This window comes from Globicephala melas, chromosome 20 (genome assembly GCF_963455315.2).
Source record: "Globicephala melas chromosome 20, mGloMel1.2, whole genome shotgun sequence".
Lineage (NCBI taxonomy): Eukaryota > Metazoa > Chordata > Mammalia > Artiodactyla > Delphinidae > Globicephala > Globicephala melas.
Genome location: NC_083333.1, coordinates 18,777,828 through 18,800,945, shown reverse-complemented (window position 1 = coordinate 18,800,945; position 23,118 = coordinate 18,777,828). Strand labels below are relative to the sequence as shown.

At 55.1% G+C, this 23,118-nt stretch overlaps 1 protein-coding gene across 1 annotated transcript; it reads right to left on the bottom strand.

Annotated features, from left to right (window-relative positions):
- Positions 1-24: 24 nt before the first annotated feature.
- Positions 25-21,900, bottom strand: LOC115855773 (multidrug and toxin extrusion protein 2). Its single transcript, XM_030861293.2, has 17 exons — positions 21,775-21,900; positions 20,850-20,951; positions 20,563-20,631; positions 19,753-19,901; positions 19,041-19,083; positions 16,297-16,341; positions 16,027-16,124; positions 15,661-15,758; positions 14,923-15,036; positions 14,232-14,299; positions 13,023-13,131; positions 12,306-12,381; positions 11,954-12,023; positions 2,279-2,411; positions 2,114-2,208; positions 1,041-1,131; positions 25-245 (listed from the first exon to the last, which is right to left on the bottom strand). The coding sequence occupies exons 1-17, from the start codon at positions 21,895-21,897 to the stop codon at positions 25-27; spliced, it is 1,704 nt and encodes a 567-aa protein (XP_030717153.1). The 5' UTR covers positions 21,898-21,900.
- Between the last annotated feature and the right edge of the window lie 1,218 nt (positions 21,901-23,118).

Genomic DNA, 23,118 nt, shown 5'->3' with positions numbered 1-23,118 from the left:
GCAGCCACTCTGCGTCCTTTCTTGCTAGGGCCTGGCAGTCAGGACCCTGATGACAAGCCCCACCACCAGCGTGCCCGTCGCTGCCCCCAGAGCAGCCCCTCGGCGGATGGCCAGCTGTTTGGCCGACAGTCTGCCAGGGGGAGCTGGCAGGGGTTGGGCTGCTTCTGGAGTCCCGAAGAGGTCCAGATGGGCCTCGGGCCTTGAGTACATTGTCAGGGTCACGCCAGGGTAGCTGCCCGTAGCCACTGCAGAGGCAAACAGGGGCCAGCTTAGCATGGGGGTGGGGTGGGGGGTGGCTCGGAGGTGCACGATCAACGCCTGTCCCTCACAGCAGGAGACGCCCGCCTTTTCTCTACGGCACGACCAGAGAAGAGAACTACGTGGGATGTGCAGGAAAGGCTGTCGCTAAGGTGAGATGAGATCAGACGCGCGTGCCTGTCTGAGCCTGTGTGATGCCTAACCTTCACCAGTGACCTCAGGGCACGTATGAAACGCTTAGTCGAGCTGCCTTTGCACGTTTCCTCGTGACAAGTGAAACCCATAGAGTCTGCAGCTGGTTCCCCACCGCAAGACGACGCACAGGCACTGGGATAACCGGGGCTTTGGGCCGTGATAACCAGCGCCCGCCCCAGGGCAGCAGAGCGGCCGCCTGGTGGGTTCGGGGGGTCGGCGGGAAGTGCCCGCACGCTGCTGAGTCGAGCCAGGCTGACCTGCCCAACCCACGCCTGCAGGCCTCCCACCTGGGCTGGAGGTGAGTGCTGACAACATGCTCTAGGGTCTGACCTCATCCCCTGCCTTTGCATTTGCAGGATGACGGGGAAGAGACCTAAGCGCTCAACCCACTCCCTCATCTGAACGGAACCGAGGCTCACTGCCCCCCAGGCTGGGGAGGGACGGGGCCTGCTTCCCGGGGCCTCTTAGATAGTGGACGTTAGTGTCACCCTCCTGGCGTTAGGACGGAGGTCACTGTCACGCTGAGGGAGAAAGGCAGCTGGGGCTCGCGCGGCTCCCAGGCACCCGCACGCGCGGGGCAGCGTTACCTGAAGATACGACCGCTCTCTCAGGCCCGGGTCTGAGGCTGGGGGCTGTGCTCTCAGCGGCCTGGGGCGGCGGCCCCACGCGTTTCTGCACCTGAAGGAGACGGAGTTGTCCGGTCGGCCTGCGGTCCACCCCGGCCTCAGCTGTGCCCTGCAGGCCGAGCAGGACGTGGTCACACACAGGCACACCTCGGAGGCTCCAGACCACTGCAATAAAGTGAATGTCACAACAGAGCCACTCACAGGGGTTTTCTGGTTTCCCGGTGCATATAGAAGTGATGTTTGCACGATACTGGAGTCTGTTAAGCACACGATTCCATCATGTCTAAAAAAGCCTCATCCCTGCCGCAGTTAAAAAGTGCCTCTTTGCTAAAAAATGCTAACCATCACCTGAGCCTTCAGCAGGTCATCAGCTTTTTGCAATAATGACATCAGAGATCAGTGATCACCCCTCCCCATAAAGGAGATAATAATGAGAAGGTCTGACATATGATGAGAATTAGCAAAACGTGAGACACATGAAGTGCGAAACGCTGCAGGGAAAATGGCGCCAATAGACGGGCTCAATGCGGGCTCGCTCCAGACCTTCAACTTGTAGAAACCACAGCACCTACAAAGCGCAGTGCAGCGAGGTCTGCCCGTGTTCACCCTTCTAGGGGACTTCACAGGGGTGGTGTTTCAGGGCTGTGTTAATCCGTTGTCTCAGACGTCAGGAGGCCTGGATCCACCCACGAAGGCAAACCCCCACTCTGTGGGGGTTCGGTCCGAGAGCACCCCCTCCACGCTCAGCCTGCAGCCTAAGCTGTGGCTTTAATGCCTCTGAGCTTTCAGTTCTTCCGAGAGGACGGTGACAGGGTGCTGCCATCGCCTCTTCCAAGGTCCCAGCACCCTCGGGGCTCACCCATGTTCAGACGAGTTTGAGCCGTTGGCTTTAGTCTGGCCTTTGGCAGTCGGGCTGCTGAGGTTTCCTTTGTGGGTCTGGGGCGGTACCCGGAAGGGGCGCCGCTGACACCGCACCGTCTCCATGACGGGAGACGTTGAGGCGCGCCGCTGGCGTTTTGGGGGGCGGCACTCACCTCCTCCGCAGCCCGCTTCCAGTCCATGCAGGCGGTGTAGGTGACGAAGGCCGCGGCGGCCAGGCAGACACAGGCCAGCATGCCCAGCCAGAGGCCTGCAGGACACGGGACGGTGGGAGCGGCTGATGACGCCCAGGGCGCCCCGCCTCCCCCCACTCCACGTACCCGTGATCCCCAGCCCGACCACGAAGGTCAGCACGATGCCCAGCGGGAGGCCGATGACGTAGTACGTGACGGCGTTCACGACGGCCCCGAAGGCCTGCCTGCCGGTCCCTCTCAGGACCCCACCGTAGAGACACTGCGGGGAGGCAGAGGGGGCCGGGGTTGGTGACGCTGAGGCTGACGGGGGTCTCAGCGGCGGGGGCTTCCGCAGGAATCTACGGGGCATGGCCTCGTTTAAGTCCACAGCACGGGACCAGGATGGGCCCTTGTCCCCCTTCCTTCCCGGCGGGGACCTGCGCGGGGTCACACAGAAGCCGCGGCATTTCGGACACAACTCCAGAGCCCCGGTCGACACCTAGACTGCCTCCCTGGAGAGGGAAGGTGAAGTTGGTGACGGACTACCCACCGGCTTGGGAAACTGAGCTCGCTTCATACGGACTGTGTGGAGGTCTCCTGTCGCTGCTGCACCAAGTTACCACAAACGGTGGCTTAAAACAAAACACGCGGATTGTTTTACGGCTCCTGAGAGCAGAAGGCCGAAATGGTCCCATTATGCTGAAGGTGGTGGGGCTGCTGGTTCCTTCTCGAGGCCCCGGGCAGAATCTGCTTCACTGCCTTTTCCAGCTTCTAGAGGCGCCTGCATTCCTGCCCGCGGGCCCCAGACAGCAAAGGCATCGCTCTGACCTCTGCTTCCCCCTCTCTGACTTCTAAGGACCTCTGAAAACACGGGGCCACCTGGATAATCCAGGACAGTCTCCCCACCTCAAGACCCTCGGCTTCATCACATCTGCAAAGACCCCTTTTGCCACGTGACGCCCACAGGTCCAGGGGATCACAATGTGGGTGTCTTTGTGGCATTATCCTGCCTTCCTGCCGGCAGGGGAAGGTTTCTTGTTCCGTACGGAAGAGGCAGCCTTTCGCGCTGCTGCGCCCGTGATGACGCGCTCGTGAGACCTGTCTACAGAAAGCACTACCTCTTCACTTGTCTCATCCTCCCAGCTCGATCCCAGACCTAACGAGCTAAAGAACTACAGGCTCTGCGCATGCTCCGTCAGCACTATTGATCAACAGATGTTCGGTTACTTTTGTTAAGCTGAGGGATGGGGAGTATTGTGTGGTTTGCTTTCCCACATGTGAGCGGAGGTAAATGCACTGGGCGTAGGAGATGTGTGCCTCTTCAACTTTAAAATATGGTACACATGTTTCTCGTTAATATATATCATGACCTAAAAGATGATCCTTTCTGGTTAAAAAAAGACTTCTGCCAAATTACGACTGATGTGCTCTGGACCAGTATTTCTCCATCTGGGGGGTGGTTCTGCCCTCCAGGGGACATGTGGCAATGTCTGGAGCTGGTTTTGGTTGTCACCACTCGGGGTGGGGGGGGTGCACTGGCATCTAGCGGGCTGAGGACAGGGTTGCTGCTAAACATCCTACGGTGCCCAGGACGGCCCCCCTACAACAAAGGATTATCCGTCCTAGAATGTCAGTAGTGCCAAGGCTGAGAAGCCCTTTAGAGCACTGCGAATTACAGAGACAGTTTCAGTGGGCCCGCTAGCCTGAGGCTGTGGGCCTGTCAGGGAGAAGCGGTGGACCGGTGGACAAGTGATTTTACAGAGCTCCAATGAGACGAAACAGCTGGGGCAGGGGATGCTTGGTAAGTTCTCCGTCCCAAGGGGACCAGAGGCTGAGCATGCGTGTAGCAGAGGCTGTAGCAGGCCCAAGCCCCCCACACACCCTGGACAGTGGAGCCTGTGCACATGCACAGAAGAGACACAGGAGGACCCAGAAGAAAGTAAAAGCTGGGGCAGACTCGAAAACAGCCTGAACTGTGCGTGGGCCCCGGCCCATACTCGGCTCCTTCAGCAGAGAACGGAAGCCCTACCAGCGGTCAGAGGTGCCTGAGCGTCCCCTCCAAACAGTAACTGGCTGAACACTGAGCTAGGCAGACATAGGGGTGACCCCTAGGAAGCTAAGCTTAAAAACAAGAAAAACAAAATCCAAAACTGAGCAGAGACTGCAGTTTGTGGAGGAGACAAGATCACAGGCAAGACTAAACAAAACAGCAGGCCTTGGGGAAAGGCTGCTCTCTGGGATGGACCTGTGGTACATCACCAAGCAGGCCTCAGTACATCTAGATCCCTGGAGGTCTAGTGGTTATGACTTGGCACTCGCAATATGTTTAGAAAGACTGGATTAATACAAAAGATGTTCTTTGACCACAACAGAATTAAATTAGAGATGTCTACCGGAAAGAATTTTGGAAATACCCCCAAATATTTGGAAATTAAACAACACACTTCTCAACCCACGGGTCAAAAAATAAATCACAAGAGAAATTTTAGAATATTTTGAATGAAAAAAATACACTATATCAAAATTTATGAGATGCAGTTAAAGCAATATTTAGAGGGAAGTGTACAGCTTTAAAATGCCCATATTAGAAAAGAAAGGTCTCAAATCAGTAGCCTAATATTCCGCCCTAGGAAACCAGTAAAGAAAAGCAAACTATGCCTGGATAAAGCAGAAGGATGAACATAATAAGAATTAAAGTGGAATTCATTGGAACAGTCAACAGAAAACAGCAGAGAAAAATCAATGAAACCAAAATTCTAGTTCTTTGATAGGATCCACAAAACTAACAACACTTACTAAGGATGTGATCTTGGTAACATAAGACCAAGAAAACAGGAACGTGAAGACACAAATTACCAAAATTAGGAATGAAAGGAGAGACATTACTACTCTCCCTAAAGAAAAGGACTGTAAGGGAATATTATGAGCAACTTCATGCCAAAGATTTAGACAATTTACTTGAAGTGAATAAATTCCTAGAAAGACACACATTATGAAAACAAACTCAACAAGAAACAGAAACTGAGGGACTTCGCTGGTGGCGCAGTGGTTAAGAATCCACCTGCCGATGCAGGGGACACGGGTTCAAGCCCTGGTCCGGGAAGATCCCATATGCTGCGGAGCAACTAAGCCCATGCGCCACAACTACTGAGCCTGCGCTCTAGAGCCCGCGAGCCACAACTACTGAGCCCACGTGCCACAACTACTGAAGCCCGCGCACCTAGAGCCCGTGCTCTGCAACAAGAGAAGCCACTGCAATGAGAAGCCTGCGCACCGCAACGAAGAGTAGCCCCCGCTCGCCACAACTAGAGAAAGCCTGCGCACAGCAACAAAGACCCAACGCAGCCAAAAATAAATTAATAAAATAAATAAATTTTTTAAAAAAGAAATAGAAAGTGAATAGATCTATAACAAGTAAATAAATTAAATTAGTTAAAAATCTTCTGACAAAAGCCAGACAAAAGCCCAGATGGCTTCACTGGTGAATTCTATCACGTTCAAGAAGAAATAATGCCAATCCTTCACAAACTCAAAATGTACAGGTATGAGGAGAGAACACTTTCAAAATCATTCCAGGAGGCCAATGATATGCTGATACCAAAGCCAGCTCAAGATATCACAAAGAAAAAGATAAAAATCACAGACCAATATCTCTCATGAATGTAGACGCAAAATCTTTAACAAAATACTAGGAAACCAAATTCAGTGATATATATTAGAAAAGACACACGCCATGATCAGGAGGGTTTTATCCCAGGAATGCAAGGTAAAACATCTGAAAATCAATTAATGTAATTACACCATAGTAATAAAGGACAAAACCATGTGATTATCTCAGTAGATACAGAAAAAGCATCCTACAATATCCAGCACGCATTCATGAGAAAATGTTTCAAACTAGGAGAAGGGCTCTTCCTCAGCCTCAATAAGGGGCATGTATAAGAATTTTACAGATAACATATTTAATGCTGAAAGGCTGAATACTTTCCCTTTAACATCGAGAACAAGGCACAGGTGTATGTTCTTGCCACTTCTACTCAACATCGTACTGGAGGTTTAGCCAGACGGAAAGGGAGAAGTAAAACTCCTTATTCACAGACGACATGATCCTATATGGAGAAAACCTTAAGGACTCCACACGGCCAAAAACTACCAGAATGAGTTTAACAAGGTCCCAGGATAAAAGATCAATAAACAAAGATCAATTATCTTTCTATAAACTAGCAATGAACAACCTAAAAATGAAATTAAGAGTTCCATTCATAATACCATCAAAAAGAACAAAATATTTGGGGATAAATTTAACAAAAGTAGTGCAAGGTTTTGACCACTGAAGACTACAGCACATTGCTGAGGTAAATTAAAGAAAATCTAACGAGTCGGAGAGACATTCCATGTCCATTTTAACAATACTGTTAAGATGACAATTCTCCAAAGTTGCTCTGCAGAGTCAATACAATTCCTTTCAAAATCCCAGCAGGCTTTTTAGTAGAAATTAACACGCTGGTTCTAATGTACATATGGAAATGCAAAGGATCTAGAAGAACAAAAGCAATTAAAAAGACAGAACAAGGTTGGAAGATTTATACTAACTTATTTCAAAGCTCACTATAAAGCTACAGTAATTAAGACAGTGTAGTATTGGCACAGGATGGGCATATAAATTAGTGAAACAGAATTATGAATCTATAAATAAATCACTACATTTACAACCAATTGATTTTTGACCAAAGTGCCAAGATAATTCACTGGGGAGGGAATAGCCTTTCACACACCAAGAATGGTGTTGGGACTCTTGAATACCCACACACACAAAAATAAACGTAGACCCTTACCTCGTACCAAACACAAAAATGGGCTCAAAATGAATCATAAACGTAAGTGTAGGACCTAAAACTATAAAATGTCTAGAAGAATTCATAGGAGAAAATCTTTGTGACCTTGGGTTAGGCAAAGATTTCTTATATATGACAGCAAAAGCGTGAGCCATAAAAGAAAAGAAAATGAGAAACTGGACTACATTAAAAGTGCAAACTTTTGCAGCTCAAAAGATAAGAAAATGAGGGGGCTTCCCTGGTGGCGCAGTGGTTAAGAATCTGCCTGCCGGGCTTCCCTGGTGGCGCAGTGGTTGAGAGTCCGCCTGCCGATGCAGGGGACACGGGTTCGTGCCCCGGTCCGGGAAGATCCCACATGCCGCGGAGGGGCTGAGCCTGCGCGTCCGGAGCCTGTGCTCCGCAACGGGAGAGGCCACAACAGTGAGCGGCCCGCGTACAGAAAAGAAAAAAAAAAAAAAGAATCCGCCTGCCAATGCAGAGGACACGGATTCGAGCCCTGGTCCGGGAAGACCCCACATACCACGGAGCCACTAAGCCCGTGTGCCATAACTACTGAGCCCACGCGCCATAACTACTGAAGCCTGTGCACCTAGATCCCATGCTCCACAACAAGAGAAGCCACTGCAATGAGAAGCCGGCACACCACAACGAAGAGTAGCCCCCGCTCGCCGCAACTAGAGAAAGCCCGCACACAGCAACGAAGACCCAATGCAGCCAAAAATAAAAAGTTATTTTTTAAAAATAAATAAATAAATAAATAAATAAGAAAATTAAAGTCAAGCCACAGACTGGGCTTGCAAATCATATACCTGATAAAGGACTTATGTGTAGAACATATAAAGAATTATTGGCGGAGGGATGTGTGGGAGGGATGGACTGGGAGTTTGAGGTTGGTAGATGCAAACTATTATATATAGGATGGATAAACAACAAGGTCCTACTGTATAGCACAGGGACCTATGTTCAATATCCTGAGATAAACCATAATGGAAAAGAATACATTTTACAATGTATACATGTATAACCGAATCACTTTGCTGTACACCTGAAACTAACACAACATTGTAAATCGACTATACTCCAATAAAAATAGAAATTAAAAACAAACTAAACAAAAGCTCTTAAAACACAACAATGAGAAAACAAGCCAATCTTAAAATGGGCTCTGAACAGACACCTCACCAAAGAAGACACACTGATGGCAAATTAGCGTACGAAAAGATGCTCCACATTACGCGTCAGTCGCAAGTTACAAGTTACAATAGCAATGAGACACCGCTACACACCGTTAGAACGACTAGGATCAAAACACTGACAACACCAAATTCCGGCGAGGATGCAGAGCAACAGGAATTCTCACCGATCGCTGATGGGAGTGCAAAATGGTGCAGCCACTTTGGAAGGCAGTAGGGCAATTTCTTACAGAGCTAAACATAATACTACCATGCTATCCAACCATCATGCAGCCAGGGATTTGCAGAAAGAGTTGAAAACTATGTCCACACAAAAACCTGCACAATAATGTTCACAGCTTTATTCAGAATTCGCCAAACTTGGAAGCAACCACCATGTCCTTTAATGTGGTCCGTCCAGACAGTGAAGCATCAGTGCTAAAAAGAAACAAGCTGTCAGGCCATGAAAAGACCCAGTGGAGCCCCCTTACGTGCACATGACTAAATGAAAGAAGCCAACCTGAAAAGGCTACGTGTTGTTTAACTCCAACTATAAGACACTGGAGAAGGCAAAACTGCAGAGACAATAAAAAGATCAGAGATGGCCAGCGGGTGAGGGAGGGGGACAGCGGGAGAAGGGGAGGAGTGAATGGGGGAGCAGAGAGGATTTTTATGGCAGTGAAATTATGCATATGATTCCTTTTTTTTTTGGCCCTACCTGACCAGGGATTGAACCCGGGCCACGGCAACGAAAGTGCCGAATCCTAACCACTAGGCCACCAGAGACCTCCCATGATTCTTTTTTCTTAATTGAGGTATAGTTGATTTAGAATGTTGTGTTAGTGTCTGCTGTACAGCAAAGTGATTCAGATATAGATATATATAGATATATATATTCTTTTCCACTATGGTTTATTACAGGATGTTGAATACAGTTCCCTGTGCTATACAGTAGGACCTTGTTGTTTATCTATTTTATATATAGTAGTTTGTATCTCGTACGATTCTATAATGGTGGGTCCATGTCATTATACCTTTGTCAAAATCCATAGAATGTACAAGGCCAGCAATGAACCCTATGGAGAACTTTGGACTTAATTAATTATAATGTATCAATATTCTTTCAGCTAAACAAATGTCCTGCACTAATACCGGATGTAAATAAAAGGGGAAAGGAGGAGAGAGAGGGGTTTATGGGAACTCGCTGTATTTTCTCAATCTTTCTGTAAACCCAAAACCGGTCTTAACAATAAAATCTGTTTTTAAAGTTTTAAGACAAACAATACCAAGAATTGGCAAGGGAGGGGGAGGAACTGGAATCCCCATATATTGCTGGTGGGAATGTAAAATGGTACAGCTGCTTTGGAAAACAGATTAATGGTTTCTTAGAAAGTTAAAAATGAACTTATGCTTCAACCTAACAAGTCAAATCCTAGGACTCTACCAAGAGGAGCAAAAACATACGTGCACATGATGACTTGTACGTGAGTGTTCCCAGCAGCCTTAGTCACAACAGCCAACACTGAAAACAACCTAAACGTTCATCACCTGATGAATGGGTAGGCCAAGCCTGTTACAGCCACACAAGGGACCACCATTCGGCCACAAAAAAGAAATGAAGTCCTGAAAAATGCTACAACATGGACAAACCGCAAAAGCATTTCACTAAGTGAACGAAACCAGACACGAAAGACTGTATGATTATACTATATGATTCCATGTCTATGAAATATTCAGAAAAGGCAAGTTCACACAGACAGAAAGCAAGTCAGTGGATTGCCTAGGGCTGGCCATGGGAGCAGGGAGTGACTTCAAAACAGGCCCCATGGGGCTTCCCTGGTGGCGCAGTGGTTGAGAGCCTGCCTGCTAATGCAGGGGACACGGGTTCGAGCCCTGGCCTGGGAGGATCCCACATGCCACGGAGCAACTAGGCCCGTGAGCCACAACTACTGAGCCTGCGCGTCTGGAGCCTGTGCTCCGCAACAAGAGAGGCCACGATAGTGAGAGGCCCGCGCATGTGATGAAGAGTGGCCCCCGCTTGCCACAACTAGAGACAGCCCTCGCACAGAAACAAAGACCCAACACGGCAAAAATAAATTAATTAATTAAAAAAAAACAGGCCCCAGGAATTTTGGGGGGGTGATGAAAATATTCTAAAACTGGATTGCAGTGCTGGCTGCACAAGTATAAATTTATTTCAAAGGATTGACTTATGTACTTAAAATGAATTTATAGTATGTAAATTAAAACTCAAGAAAGTTATAAAAAATATAAGATAAAGATTAGGTCCATGGAACACATAAATTAAGAATGGTAGAGATCGGGTCTTCTCTGGTGGCACAGTGGTTAGGAATCCGCCTGCCAGTACAGGGTACACGGGTTCAAGCCCTGGTCCGGGAAGATCCCACATGCCATGGAGCAACTAAGCCTGTGCGCCACAACTACTGAGCCTGCGCTCTAGAGCCTGCATGCCACAACTACTGAGCCCGCATGCCACAACTACTGAGCCTACACGCCACAACTACTGAAGCCCGTGCACCTAGAGCCCATGCTCCACAACAAGAGAAGCCACTGCCATGAGAAGCCCACGCACTTTAACAAAGAGTAGTCCCCGCTCGCCGCAACTAGAGAAAGCCCGCACGCAGCAACGAAGACCCAATGCAGCCAAAAATAAATAAATAAATTTAAAAAAAAAGAAAAAGAATGATATAGATCTAGCCGGGGGGAAAGATGATAGATGCAGAAACACAAGCTCTAAGGTCCCTTGCAATTGCTAATTGCACGTCTGCCTCGGGTTCCCTGGTGGGCAAACTGAACGGAGAGGTGCTGCCTTCAGAACATTTAGAAGCCAGAGCACCCCCTGACCTTACATTGCAGCAGGAATCTCTCAGCCGTGGCCTCACCTTGGAGCTAGAGAAAAAGTAATAACAGTGTCCTTAACACCAGCCCATGACAAAAGCAATAACAGAACCCATCAGCTAGTTTCTCTTAACGTTCTGCGGGAAAAGCTATGGATTTGACCAGCCCAGAGCAAGCGGTCCTGCTGAGGTCAGAAACGTGCGCCAGGTATCTGCCCGGCTAAATTCAAAGGCCAGTCCTGGGACAAACAGGGAACTGGGCAGAGAGCACTGGGGCTTTTGGAGAAATCCTCCACGAATAGTTTCCCCCAAGGTTATTTATTTTCCGTAAGAGTTGATAATAATTCTCGTGCAGGTGTCCGCCCCAGTGTTCTGTGCTGCTAGCTAAGCACTCACTCCACGAAGAGATGTGGGTTTTACGCTCGGGATGCCTTCCTGAAGGATTCACGGGACCCGAGATGTGACGTAGAAGACCCAGAATTTCAAAATGCTGCTTATCAAATGAGACTTCAGTGCTTTCTTTCTTTCTGCCACGCTTTTAAAAGTTCACATAGTTCAAACCTGCACTACACGGGACCTGCCCTTTAGCGATCCCAGGAGCAGGAAGTCAGGCCCGCTGTACTCTGGGCCGACCCACTCCTCCGAAGTGTCCCTTTGCTCTGGCAACTGGCGCAACTGCTCCTGGCCCCCGCTCCGGGGAACGAGGAAGGAACGGATTCGTGAGTTTACACTGGGGCCAGTGTTCAGGACTCTGCTCATCTGCGTGCGTCTCTGGCGTGTTGGAATTGCACAGCAGAAGGGGATTCATTATTTTGAGTGACAGAACCAACACGAGCGGACACTTCGGACGCTTCTCCGGTCAGCCCTCTCTGCGAATCGGTGAGCTAACGCTCACAGCCCTGACCGGCCTCGGGGAGGGTGCGTGAATGTGGGGGGGCGGGTCAGAGCAGGACTCACACAGACTGCCTCAAACAGGTGGAAGACGACGTAAAGCGGCAGGACCTTGCTGACCAAGGCGACCACTTCCCTGCGGGAGAACGGGAGCGGTAAGACACGAGCGCATCCTTGGAGTGCCCTTCGCGTCCCTTCTATTCTGCCCCTGCCCCACGCCAACGTAACAGATGCTCCTGTCTCTGAGTTTCCCTGTGTCTGGGGGACACACGTCTTAACCCCCCGAGAAGCCCCCAAATTTCACCTTGCCCCCTGGTTGGTGCCCTGTCTACCGACAGGTGAGCGGTAGAGGGGGCGTCTCTGGGGACCAGGTGGGGAGCACCTGGCATCCCCAGAAGTGAGAGAACTGATTACCTACTCGTCATTGGTAAAGATGTGGCCCAGTTTACTCCTCAGGAGGCTCAACAGGGTGCCCACGACCAGCGAGGTGCCAACTGTAAGAGACCAAAGGCACGGCCCAGCTTCCACCCGTCCAGCCCCACCCCACGTTCACTTGGACTAAGACCCTCGTTTGTGGTCTGGCAAGGAGGGCACCACATGTGAAACGCCCTTCCTCCTGTGGTTCGCAAAGTGGGGTCCCTGCACCGGCTGCAGCAGCGTCGTTGGTAGCTGGTTAGAGGATGCATATTCTCAGACCATCACCTCCGACCTACGCAGTCAGAAACTCCGGCAGGTGGGGTTCTGTGTTTTCACACACGCACCCCTACCCCACCCCCAGGGCTGAAGCCTGAGAGCCACTGCTCTGCACGAGGAGCTGATCTGAGCCTGGCAGCTGCAGAAAGCAGAGGCAGGATGGACATAGATGGGGCCACTCTGAGGGCTGGGATGGGCAGGTCCCAAGCTCGTGGAAATGCTGGCAGGGCAGGGTCAAAGGGGGACCGGCTTTCCCAGAGTCGCACTAAGTGATGGAAACTGACAGCCCAGAACCCCAGCGGCAGGGAAGGAGCAGAAGGGGCACAGCAGGCTTGCTGCTGGTCAGAGGGGCTGCTCTAGGCCACGTGGCAGGTATGACAGGTTTGGAAGGTGAACTGTTGGCTCCCAAGCCCTCCCCCGCCTAGGTCCCGACCCCACCCACCTGTGCAGAGGGTGCCTGAGACGGCAGATCGCTTGGCTTGCACGGTGTCTGCGGCTCCCAGGGCCGTCCCCACTCGGAAACAGACTGCGATGCTGAGCCCCATGGGAATCTGGGATCAGAGAAAAGAAGGTGTGGTGGTTAGAGCCCCCCTCCTGCCCCGGGGGCCGAGAGGGAGGCACGATGTGTCCCGGGGGGCGGGGCCCGCGAGGCTGCTGGCGACAGGCCGAGACCTGGGAGGTGGGCTGGGCTACCCAGGGCCAAACCCACCGGGCCGGGCCGTCAGACATCACAGGCAACCGAAATCAACGCACTGCCGGAAACTCAGGAGTAAACGCATGTTAAAGAGGTGGATGTGAGGGCTTCCTTGGTGGTGCAGTGGTTGAGAGCCCGCCTGCCGATCCAGGGGACACGGGTTCGTACCCCGGTCCGGGAAGATCCCACATGCCGCGGAGCGGCTGGGCCCGTGAGCCATGGCCGCTGAGCCTGCGCATCCGGAGCCTGCGCATCCGGAGCCTGTGCTCCGCGACGGGAGAGGCCACAACAGTGAAAGGCCCGCGTACCGCAAAAATAAATAAATAAAAATTAAAAAAAAAAAAAAAAGAGGTGGACGTGGTCTTAACTATGTTAGAAAAGCTCCCCGTGAGAAGAAAAGATTCAGCGGAAGCCATCCGTAACAAGAATCACCTTATAAATTAGTTTAGTGCGTGATGATTTTTGATTAAAGCTAGGGTCACAGACTGCATGGCCCAAGAGGCCGGCAAATGCTACACGAGTGACACGGGACAATCCACGTGTCCGGGGGAGAGGAAGGAGCTGCGGGGTCCACGGTGGACGCGAGGAAATGCCCTCACGAGGGCCACTGTTCCCCAGCGCCCACCAGCTGGGGTGTGCAGGAACGTGGGCTCACTGCTAAGTGGCATGTCCCATTTTTCAAAAAAATGCCAATATCTAGATTGTGATGTGAAATCTCCCTATTTTAAATGGTGCCAATTAATTCAAAACAATGGCAACATCGTGAATTCAGCAGAGCAGCCGTGGGCCACGTGTGCTGGCAGGGCCTGGGCCTGGTGGGTGCAGGAGGTCCAGAGGGTCCCTCGGGAGACAGAGACAGCCTTTGAGGGGACAGCCCCCCCTCCTCTGACACCCCCAGGCCGTCAGGGGGCCGGGCTGGGGGCAGGGCATGGCGAAGGCGTCCCCATCAAGCCTCACCATGTAGACGACAGTGGCCACCTCGTAGATGATGGCCTGCGCAGAGAGGTCGAGCACGCTGAGCCGGCCTGGGGGTGGCGGGGGACATGGTGAGTGCCCGGCCGGCCAGCCCACAGCCCTGGGCTGACAGCAAGCCCCTCGCTCGGGGGCCAAGGGGCCAGTGGTTTCCAAGGGCAGATGCAGCAAAGGACGCTCCCGCTTGGGCTCCAGCCCTCCAGGAGACCCCTGCCCAGGTGTTACAGGGTCAGGGTCTCTCCTCTGTGTACGAGGTGTGATGAAGAAGGGAAAAACTGGACCAGGGGCGGGAAAGCAGAGTTCAGTTCTCAGCCCTGCCGGGTGACTCCGGACCACCTAACTCTTGGGGTCCACGTTCTCATCTCTGATTGGGTCAGGGGTGGACTGGAAGGGTCTCTAGGGGCCACCCCAGCCCTGGCTGTTTGGACCGAGTCCGCTGATGAGCACACAATGTGCCAGGCGACGCCCACAGCTGCTCACGCATCAGCGGGACCTCACTCCCTCGCTGACTGACCACGCCCGGGCGTCCACTCAGTGCCAGGCCTACGCCGGGCAGCGCCGGGAGCTCACGGCCCGGTGGGGAGACGGGCCGGGCTGGGAGACCGTCCATCCGGGAGAGGGGGTCCTGAGCTGGGGGGCGGCCCACGCGGCTCCCCGCACCCTGCTGTCCACGTACCCATGAGGAAGCTCCCGATCTCGTAGGCCCACCACTCAATGCAAGTCATGAGCATGCTGGGCACGGCCAGGCGGAAGAAGGGGCCCCAGCCCTGCAGGCACTGGCTGGACCAGCCTAGGAGCAGAGGCCCGCCAGCTGAGCCGCGGTCCACCCTGCGGCCCCGCCCCCTGCCCCGCCCCCTGCCTTCGGCCCGGGCACCTGGGCGTCTTGTGGGGGGCTAGTCAGCGGCCCCAGCGCTGGTGGGGGCTGGAGGGGGCTCGTGGGGGGAGGAGGATGCCTGGCCAGTGCCCCTGGCGCTGTCTCAGGGGCTAAGGGCTCAGAACCTGAGGGCTGGGAACGGGTTCGGTCCAGGCTCCACCACGTAACACCTCTGGCCTTTGGGGCCAATGACAAACCCTCTCTGCACCAGCTTCCTCCACGTAAATAACCGGGGCTAACGAGCTGTCGTGAAGCTTCAGCAAACAACGTGGGCACCGCCGCTGCCGACCACCCGTGCTGCTCCTCCATCCCGAGACCGGGGAGCCGGCAGAGAGCTCCCTGGGCCTGTCCGCAGCAGGGCCCTGCCCCCTGGCACACTGGATGGGGAAGCCCGGGCCTTGGGGCGGGGGTTGGGGGGGCCGGGGAGGGGGCCCTGAGGGACGTGCGGGCAGGCCCGGGCCAGGCCTCCTGCAACGGGCTGCAGCTGGGACCCCGCCTGCCACCTGCCCGCTCCGCCCCCAGGAAGGGCGGCCCTCGCACCTGCCCACGTGTCCAGGTGCAGCTTCTTCTTCACGACGCAGAGCAGCAGGAAGACGGCCTGCGTGAACTGGGAGACCGTGTTGGCACAGGCCGAGCCCCTGGCAGAGCAGGGACGGCAGGGCTGGGGCCACGGCTGAGTCCGGGCCCGGGCGGGGAGGGCCACGGGCCTGGCTCTGCCGGCACCCCATCCCGGGATGGGCCCCATCCGGGGGAGACCCACTCTGGGCCCCTTCGGGCAGGCCGGGCAGGGGTGGGCAGTGGCTCCTCACCCCGTCTCCTTGGCAGCGGGTCCCCAGAACCCCAGGGATCAGCAGCCCCCAGTTCCCCATGACCCCCAGATGCTGGGCCCCCAGCCCCGGTGCTCACCTGACCCCCAGGCCCAGCACGGAAACCAGGATGTAGTTGGCCAGCCCGTTGACGCAGTTGCCCACGACGCCGCTGAGGACCTGGGGCCACATGATGCCCTGAAGTAGGTGAGGGTGAGACTGAGGGGGGTGGGCGGAGGCTGGGGACACGCAGCTCCTCCAGGGCCCCTGTGTGGCGATCAGGATGGGGCAAAGCGCAGAGGGGACCCCGGGCACCCCGCCCACTGGAACAGGGTGGGGGCTGGGGGCAGCTCCGGCCAGGGACCCCTACCTGATTTTGCAGATATTTGGCCAGCAGGCTGTAAAGAAAATTTGCCTGTATAAAATAAACACACACGCGAAGTAAGCAACAACTACCAAAACACCACCACACGGACACTAACGGACACTTCTTAGATGAGGTGGGGCAACTGCCTCACCACGGTACCTCTGGGACCCCAGAGATGGGCTGTGTGCTGACCTGCGCTCCAGCCCCCGGCCTGGGACCAGCAGGGAGGTGGCCTGAGAGCCGCAGGGCTCCTGAGCCCAAACCCACAGGTCGGGACACCCTGGGCCTGGCTCGAGCCGCCAGAGACAAGGACCTGGAGGGGGCAGGCCTTGGACTGAGGGAGCGGGGGGGCACCCAGGGGTGTGGCAGCAGCAGCCTCAGCAGAGCAGGTGGGAGACCCCACGGGGGTGGTGGGCCTTTCCCCGTCTGCCGAGGACAGAGAGGGCCTGTGCGTCAGTGTGTGTGTCGGGGGCACTGCCCTGTCCTTTCCGCCCTCTGTCAAGGCCTGGCCCGGGGCCTGCACCCCCTGTGCACCCTCCCCTCAGCCCTCCGCCTCTCTTCAGCACCGCTCAGTCAGCAAGAGCAAGGAGCTGGGCTCAGACGCTGGCTCTGCCTCTTGTGAGCTGTGTGGCCTTGGGCAAGTCACTTAACCTCTCTGTGCCTCAGTTTCCTCACACACAATAACACGCGTGTGAATCCCTAATATTTATGTATACATTCGTATACAAAGTTAACACTGCAAAGTGCTTACAAACCAGTATTTGGCACACTTAAGTGCTCCAAGAATGAGGTAAGCATCATGTAAACGCTAAGAATCATTATGATTCTTCTTTTATTGGTAGTTAAACTCTGCAGCACCATTGTACAGGAGGGAGTTTGTTTATTTGATAAAAAAGTTGCTGCCACAGCGATAACGTGATGTTTCCCTCTGACACAGCCCCAGTGGCCCTGTTTGACAAGATACCTTCACTTGGTCTGAATAGCCAAAGGCTCGGAGGAGAAAAACCAGACTTTTCAGGTGGTTTCCATGATACAGAAGAAATGTGGAGCTGGCCAGGCCCCAAAGAGGTCATGGCACTGGCCTTCCAGACAGGAGGAGGGTGAGGCTGGGGCTCCCTGCCAGGCCTGGCATCCCCTGTGGGCACCCCGCACGCATTCACCCCGACCCGCCCCCTTCCCAGCCCCCTCCTTAAGAGCTCTATCCCCAGTGCTGGTGTGCAGAGGAGGATAGGGGGTGCCGGAGATGAGAAGATGGACTCCCCCGAAACAGCACTGCCACCTGGTACCGCGTGCACTGAACCACAGCAAATCAAACAGTGTAGCAATGGGTTGGGGGTGGACACACAGACCACTGGGCAGGTCTTGAATCTCAGAAACTGATCGGAGTGGATGGACTGCTTATTTAGTATTTAATAAATTAACAGAGAAAGGAGAGAATATTCAATGAGTCTTAGAAAAAGTTTGTTAGATTACGGTCTTAAATGTAACGAGAAAAACCATTGAAAGGGTTCAGAGAAAATATAGGCAAATGCTTCTACAATTTACAATGGGTTCATTGTTTTTAAGCCCAAAGACAGACGTCATAAAGGATGGGATTTATGGGACTGTTACTATGCATTAAAAACTCTAAGTCAAAAGTATCGGGGCTTCCCTGGTGGCGCAGTGGTTGAGAGTCCACCTGCCGATGCAGGGGACACGGGTTCGAGCCCTGGTCTGGGAAGATCCCACATGCCGGGGCGCAACTAGGCCCGTGAGCCACAACTACCGAGCCTGCGCGTCTGGAACCTGTGCTCCGCAATAAGAGAGGCCACGACAGTGAGAGGCCCGCGCACCGCGATGAAGAGTGGCCCCCGCTTGCCACAACTAGAGAAAGCCCTCGCACAGAAACGAAGACCCAACACAGCCAAAAATTTAAAATAAATTAATTAATTAAAAGGAAAAAAAAAAAAGCCATTGACAGAGCAACTCTAATTCCAATAACGCATCTTAAGGAAATCATTCCATATGTTCACAAAGATTTTTCTATAAGAATGTTTATCACAATCTAGTTTATAATAGTGACTATTGCAAACAACCTAAATACCTAACATGTAGGGATTGGTTAATAAATTATGGCACTAGGGGATACCACATCGCCTTTGAAATGGATACTGTGGAAGGCTATCAAGAGACTAATGACGTATTTATTTGAAAGGGAAAAAACAGGTTATAATACAACATACACACACTGGCCCCGTTTCACACTACACATGAGTCTGTATGTTTGAACACACATGCCCACGAAGAGAAATAATCCTGGAGAGAAGGATTAACCTGTGTTCTCTCTGAGTGGTAGGATTACAGATTTGAATTTTTTCTTCCCCAGGCTTTCCAGAATTTCTCCCATAAATGGTTTTCTAATCAGAAAAACATGTTGTGCTACATTTAAAAAATAATAATATTGTAATAACTTTTTCCTTTTTTTTTGACCTTGCTGCGCGGCATGTGGGATTGCAGTCCCCGACCAGGGATTGAACCTGTGCCCCCTGCAATGGAAGTGCGGGGTCTTAACCCCTGGACTGCCAGGGAAGTCCCCATGCTACTTTTTAAAAGTTCAATCTGCACCAACCAAAATGAGAACTTTTCTCTGGCCCCTTCGGCCGCCAGCATGAGGGCCGATGGCCTCCCCAGCTGATGGGGAGACAGGGAAAAAGCCAGAATCTCGGGGACTGTGGGCCCAACCTCCCCAAGTTCAGCAGAAGACTTACCGGGAGCGCTGGGATGTAAACATGCACGTACTCCTGGGCCAGCCTGCGGGAGAACCAGGGCTCTGAGCGGAGCAGCCTGCGCCCCCGGGTGTGAGGAGAGGCTTCAGCAGGCTTCACCCCTGAGACAAGACCCCCAAGTCAAGTGGAACCTCAGTGGTTGGGGGAGGCTGCCACCACGTGCTAGGAAGGCGCAGGAGGAGGGGCCCAAGGACCCAACCACGGGGTCTCAGGGCTGAGGAACTTGAATTCGGGGTGACGTGTGGTTTGTAAGGCAGAAAAAAGGTTCTATCACATCAAGAAATAACCAAATTCCATGCGCATAATATTAAACAAGCAAGGTGTTCCCAAGAGGGGCCAAATCTAAAATTAATAACAAAGCACGTGATTCATCAGAAGTCGGGCTCAGTCCTGTTTCCACTGTTTGGAATTTGGGGTGGTGCACCCTTCACTTCTTCAAAAAGCATCTCTGAGGCTCCAACCACACGCTGGGACACAAACACAAACACCACGCAAATCCTGTCTTTTCCTCCTCAGTTAAAACTGGCCGTTGGTCTGCCCCCTGCTGGCCACGGCTGGAGCAGCAGGCTGCACGGGAGCAACTCCAAAGCAACCCCGCAACGTCCCAGAGGGGCCGCGCTCGCGACAGCTCGGGGCCCAGAGAAGCGCGGGGCCCGGGGGTGGGCTTCGCCAGGGGTCCCCCCGCCCGGGGTACCTGGACACGGCCGGGTCCTGCCTGCAGAGCAGCAGGATGTGCTGGGTGTTGAGGAAGAGCGCCCAGCAGGGAAAGCAACAGAGCAGCAGAACCAGCGCGCCGCGCTGCAGGATGACTCCCACGTGCTTCCTGTTGGGGCTGCCGAAGCTCTGAAACACAGCGGGTCAGCGCCCATGCCCCGCGCACCTGCCCGCTGCCCCGGGGGCCCTGCCAGGGCTGGGGGGCGGGCGGGCACCGCAGGCTCCCGGCAGGGCGGGGTGGGGCAGCCCTCCATCGCACCCGGGGCGGCCACTGCGGGGGCTCGGCCTGCTCACAGAGGGACAGCAGCAGCTGTTTGCTGAGCCCCAGCCTCCGTCCGCCCGTCGTGCCTGGCTCGCCAACAGCTCCCGATGGGGGAGGCATCGCCCCCCGCCCCCCGGCGCGAGAGCACCTGCCAAGTCTCCCTGGGGGTGAGCGGCAGCCAGGCCCACCGTGAGCCCGGGACCCCCGGAGCTGAGCCCCGCTGGGCTGTGGGCCCCCGAGAGCTGGAGGCCCCGTCCGTGGGCCCTCGCACTCGAGGTCAGGGGACTGTCTTTCCCTCCAGGGCTCTCTCCCCCGGCTGCCCAGGCTCTTTTCAAGGGGAGGGTCTGGTCCCTGCAGCACGTCGCCCTTGGGGGTGGGTGTGCCAGGGACAGCTGCCCTGGCCCAGGGCCTGACGAGCTCCCAGATCCAGCGTACATTACGGGGCCTCAGGTGGGCCCCCAGCCCCACCGTTTCTGCAGCAGCTGAAGGACTGGCTCTGCCCCGCCAGGCTCTCGGAGGCCCACCTACCTGGGACATTAAGGTGTCACAGGCCGAGGACAAGCCAAATCCAATGGAAACTCCGCAGACATTGACGAACTGGAGGCACACACGGGAGAGCGCAGTCTGTCAGGCGGAGCCCGAGGGGGACCCTGCGCCTGGGGGGGTGCCCAGCAGCCCGTGACCCGTCCTGGCCGGGCCCTGCCCGCGCCGTGGGGTGTGCCTTGGGCGAGGCCCTAAGGTCCAGCTGTGCCCTTCGGCCGTCTCTTCTCCCCGGAGCCCGGGGGGAAGGTCCCTGCGGCCCTGGCCGTACTCACGGCCACCGAGAGGGTCACTGCCGCCAGCTCCACCTTGCCCAGGTGTCCACAGAACACCGAGCTCACGACGTAGGTCATGAAGTTCAGCATCTGGAAGAGGAACTGGAGGACGGCGGCCACGGTCAAGGGCCCCTCAGTCCTACCGACCCCTCACAGCCCAGCCCCACCAGAGAGGCTCTCCAGGCCCTGCGAGGCGGAGCAAAGACCCGCAAAAGCCCCTCGAGGCCACAGGGCAAGTCACCCAGAGCGGGGGAGCGAGCATGCGGCCGAGGCTGCTGCAGCAGCCAGGCTGGGTGATGGGAGGCCCGGGTCCCACCCCATCCCCCGCTGCGCAACTGCGTTAACCCCTGAGCCCCGGTCTCCCCGCCAAGCAGCACCCAGCACGGGGGCTGGAGAGGGTACCGCTGGCGACGCTATCGTCACCAGCTCGTCAGGCCACGCACAGAGGAGCAGGGTTCAAGACACCAAAACCTTAGGAACGGCTCTGTCCAGGGGCTGGGATTAGAAAGAAGTGTTCTCTAACTTTTCGTGTTGACTGAAACTCAGAGCGAGCACGTATTTCTTAGTCTCTACGGTCAGGAAAAAACGCATCTAAGCCATTTTCCCTTTGGAAATAAAACAGGCAGAGGCTGCCTTTCTCCTGCAGCAAGGGACCTCACTCGCCCTCTCGGCTTTCAGCCCAGCCTTCCCGTGGGTTCCCGAAGAAGGACACGCCTGCCCCTTCTGACGGGGGGGGGGGGCGGGGGGAGGAGGGGGGCTGCCCGCTGCTGAGGGGGTCAGGCCCTGCCAGGCTCTGGGCAGCAGCCCCTGGGGCCACCTGGACACGGTCATCATGGGCAGTTTCTGGGCAAGGTCGTGAGCAGCCCCCGCCCGGCCCTCGCGTCATGCCTGGGTGGCGGCCCTCCACCCACCGCCGCCTCCTTACCAGGGGTCCAGAAAGGACAACGAGCGTCCTCGCCTCGGCCCCGAAGCCGACAGGGACCAGCCTGCGGAGGGCAGGGCAGCGGCTCCCTCGGCCCGGGGGGACCATGTCCTGGGGGCCGTCCATTCCGAGCCCGGGCAGCAGCCACGCCACAGGCCAGAGCACCCACGCAGCCAGCCTCGCCCAGCCGGCCGGGGCACCACACAGTCTGGCTAATGAGTAAAGGCTGGGAGGAGGGGCCGTGCCACCCAAGGGACCGGCCCTGCCCCCCGGCCCACGTGCTGCCTGGCCCACTGGCCCCAGACAGGACAGAGCCCTGGGCCCCCAGAGTCACCAGGCTGACCCCTCCCAGGGGTTCAGCAGCAAAGGCCCAGGAGGAACAGGTGTGGGCAGGCCTGGGGGGGCCTGAGGACTCCCAGGCCCAGATGAAGAGAGGCAGACTCGCACTCCCGGGTGGCAGAGCCAGGTTCCGGTGGGCGGGTGAGGTGGAGGGGGCGCCCAGGGCCAGTTCTAACGAGGGGCCAACTGCTCTCTGCCCCCCCCAGATGGAGGGCATTCAGTGGACCGGCCTGCAGGGCACACTCATCGTCCAGAGGGCAGGTCCTTGTCTCACAAATGGTGACGGAAACCCACGACTCCTTCCATTTCCCTCTGTGGAAGCTCTCTGTCCCCAGGCTACCCTCGGGATCGCTGCCCGGAGCCTTCTGGGAGCAAGGCAGAGCTGTGGGAATTCCCGACCCGTCCACCAGCGCGGGAACTGCTCCCTCTGGGTTGGGGGCTTCCCAGGCCTCCCAGGTGTTGACTTTCAAACAACCGCTTCCAGCCTTTTCCAGCGAACGCCCCACTCTTGTTGCAGTGACTGCAAGTTCAGCCAGTGCCACGTGCAGCGCCTGCGGGCTCTGCCCCCAGTTCAGTTTTCCAGGATTTCAGCCCAGGGGCGCCGGCACGGAGTCTCCGAGCAGAGCAGCCAGCCAACCAGCCCTGCGTATCATCCCGCAGCCGGGTGAGAACTGCGGGGTCGGCGAGCCCCTCTCCACGGCCCACCGCTGTCAGGGGCAGCCGTGCAGACCCCCCCACTGGACACGATCAGCAGTTCAGCTCTCGGCGACAGGGCCACGGACCCTGGGACCTCGGGAACCTCTCCCTTCTCAGGTGAGAACTTGTCCCCAAGCCCCTGGCCCAGGGCACAGTGGCCTCCCATCTCCTCCCTCCTGCCAACGTTTGTGTCATTCGTGGTTCCTTAGTGGAAACACGAGAAACTAACTTGAGATGGTGTGGAGGGAGGGGGGAGAGGGGCCAGTGTTGGCACGTGACCTAGAAGCAAGCTGAGCAGCTAGAATGAGAAAA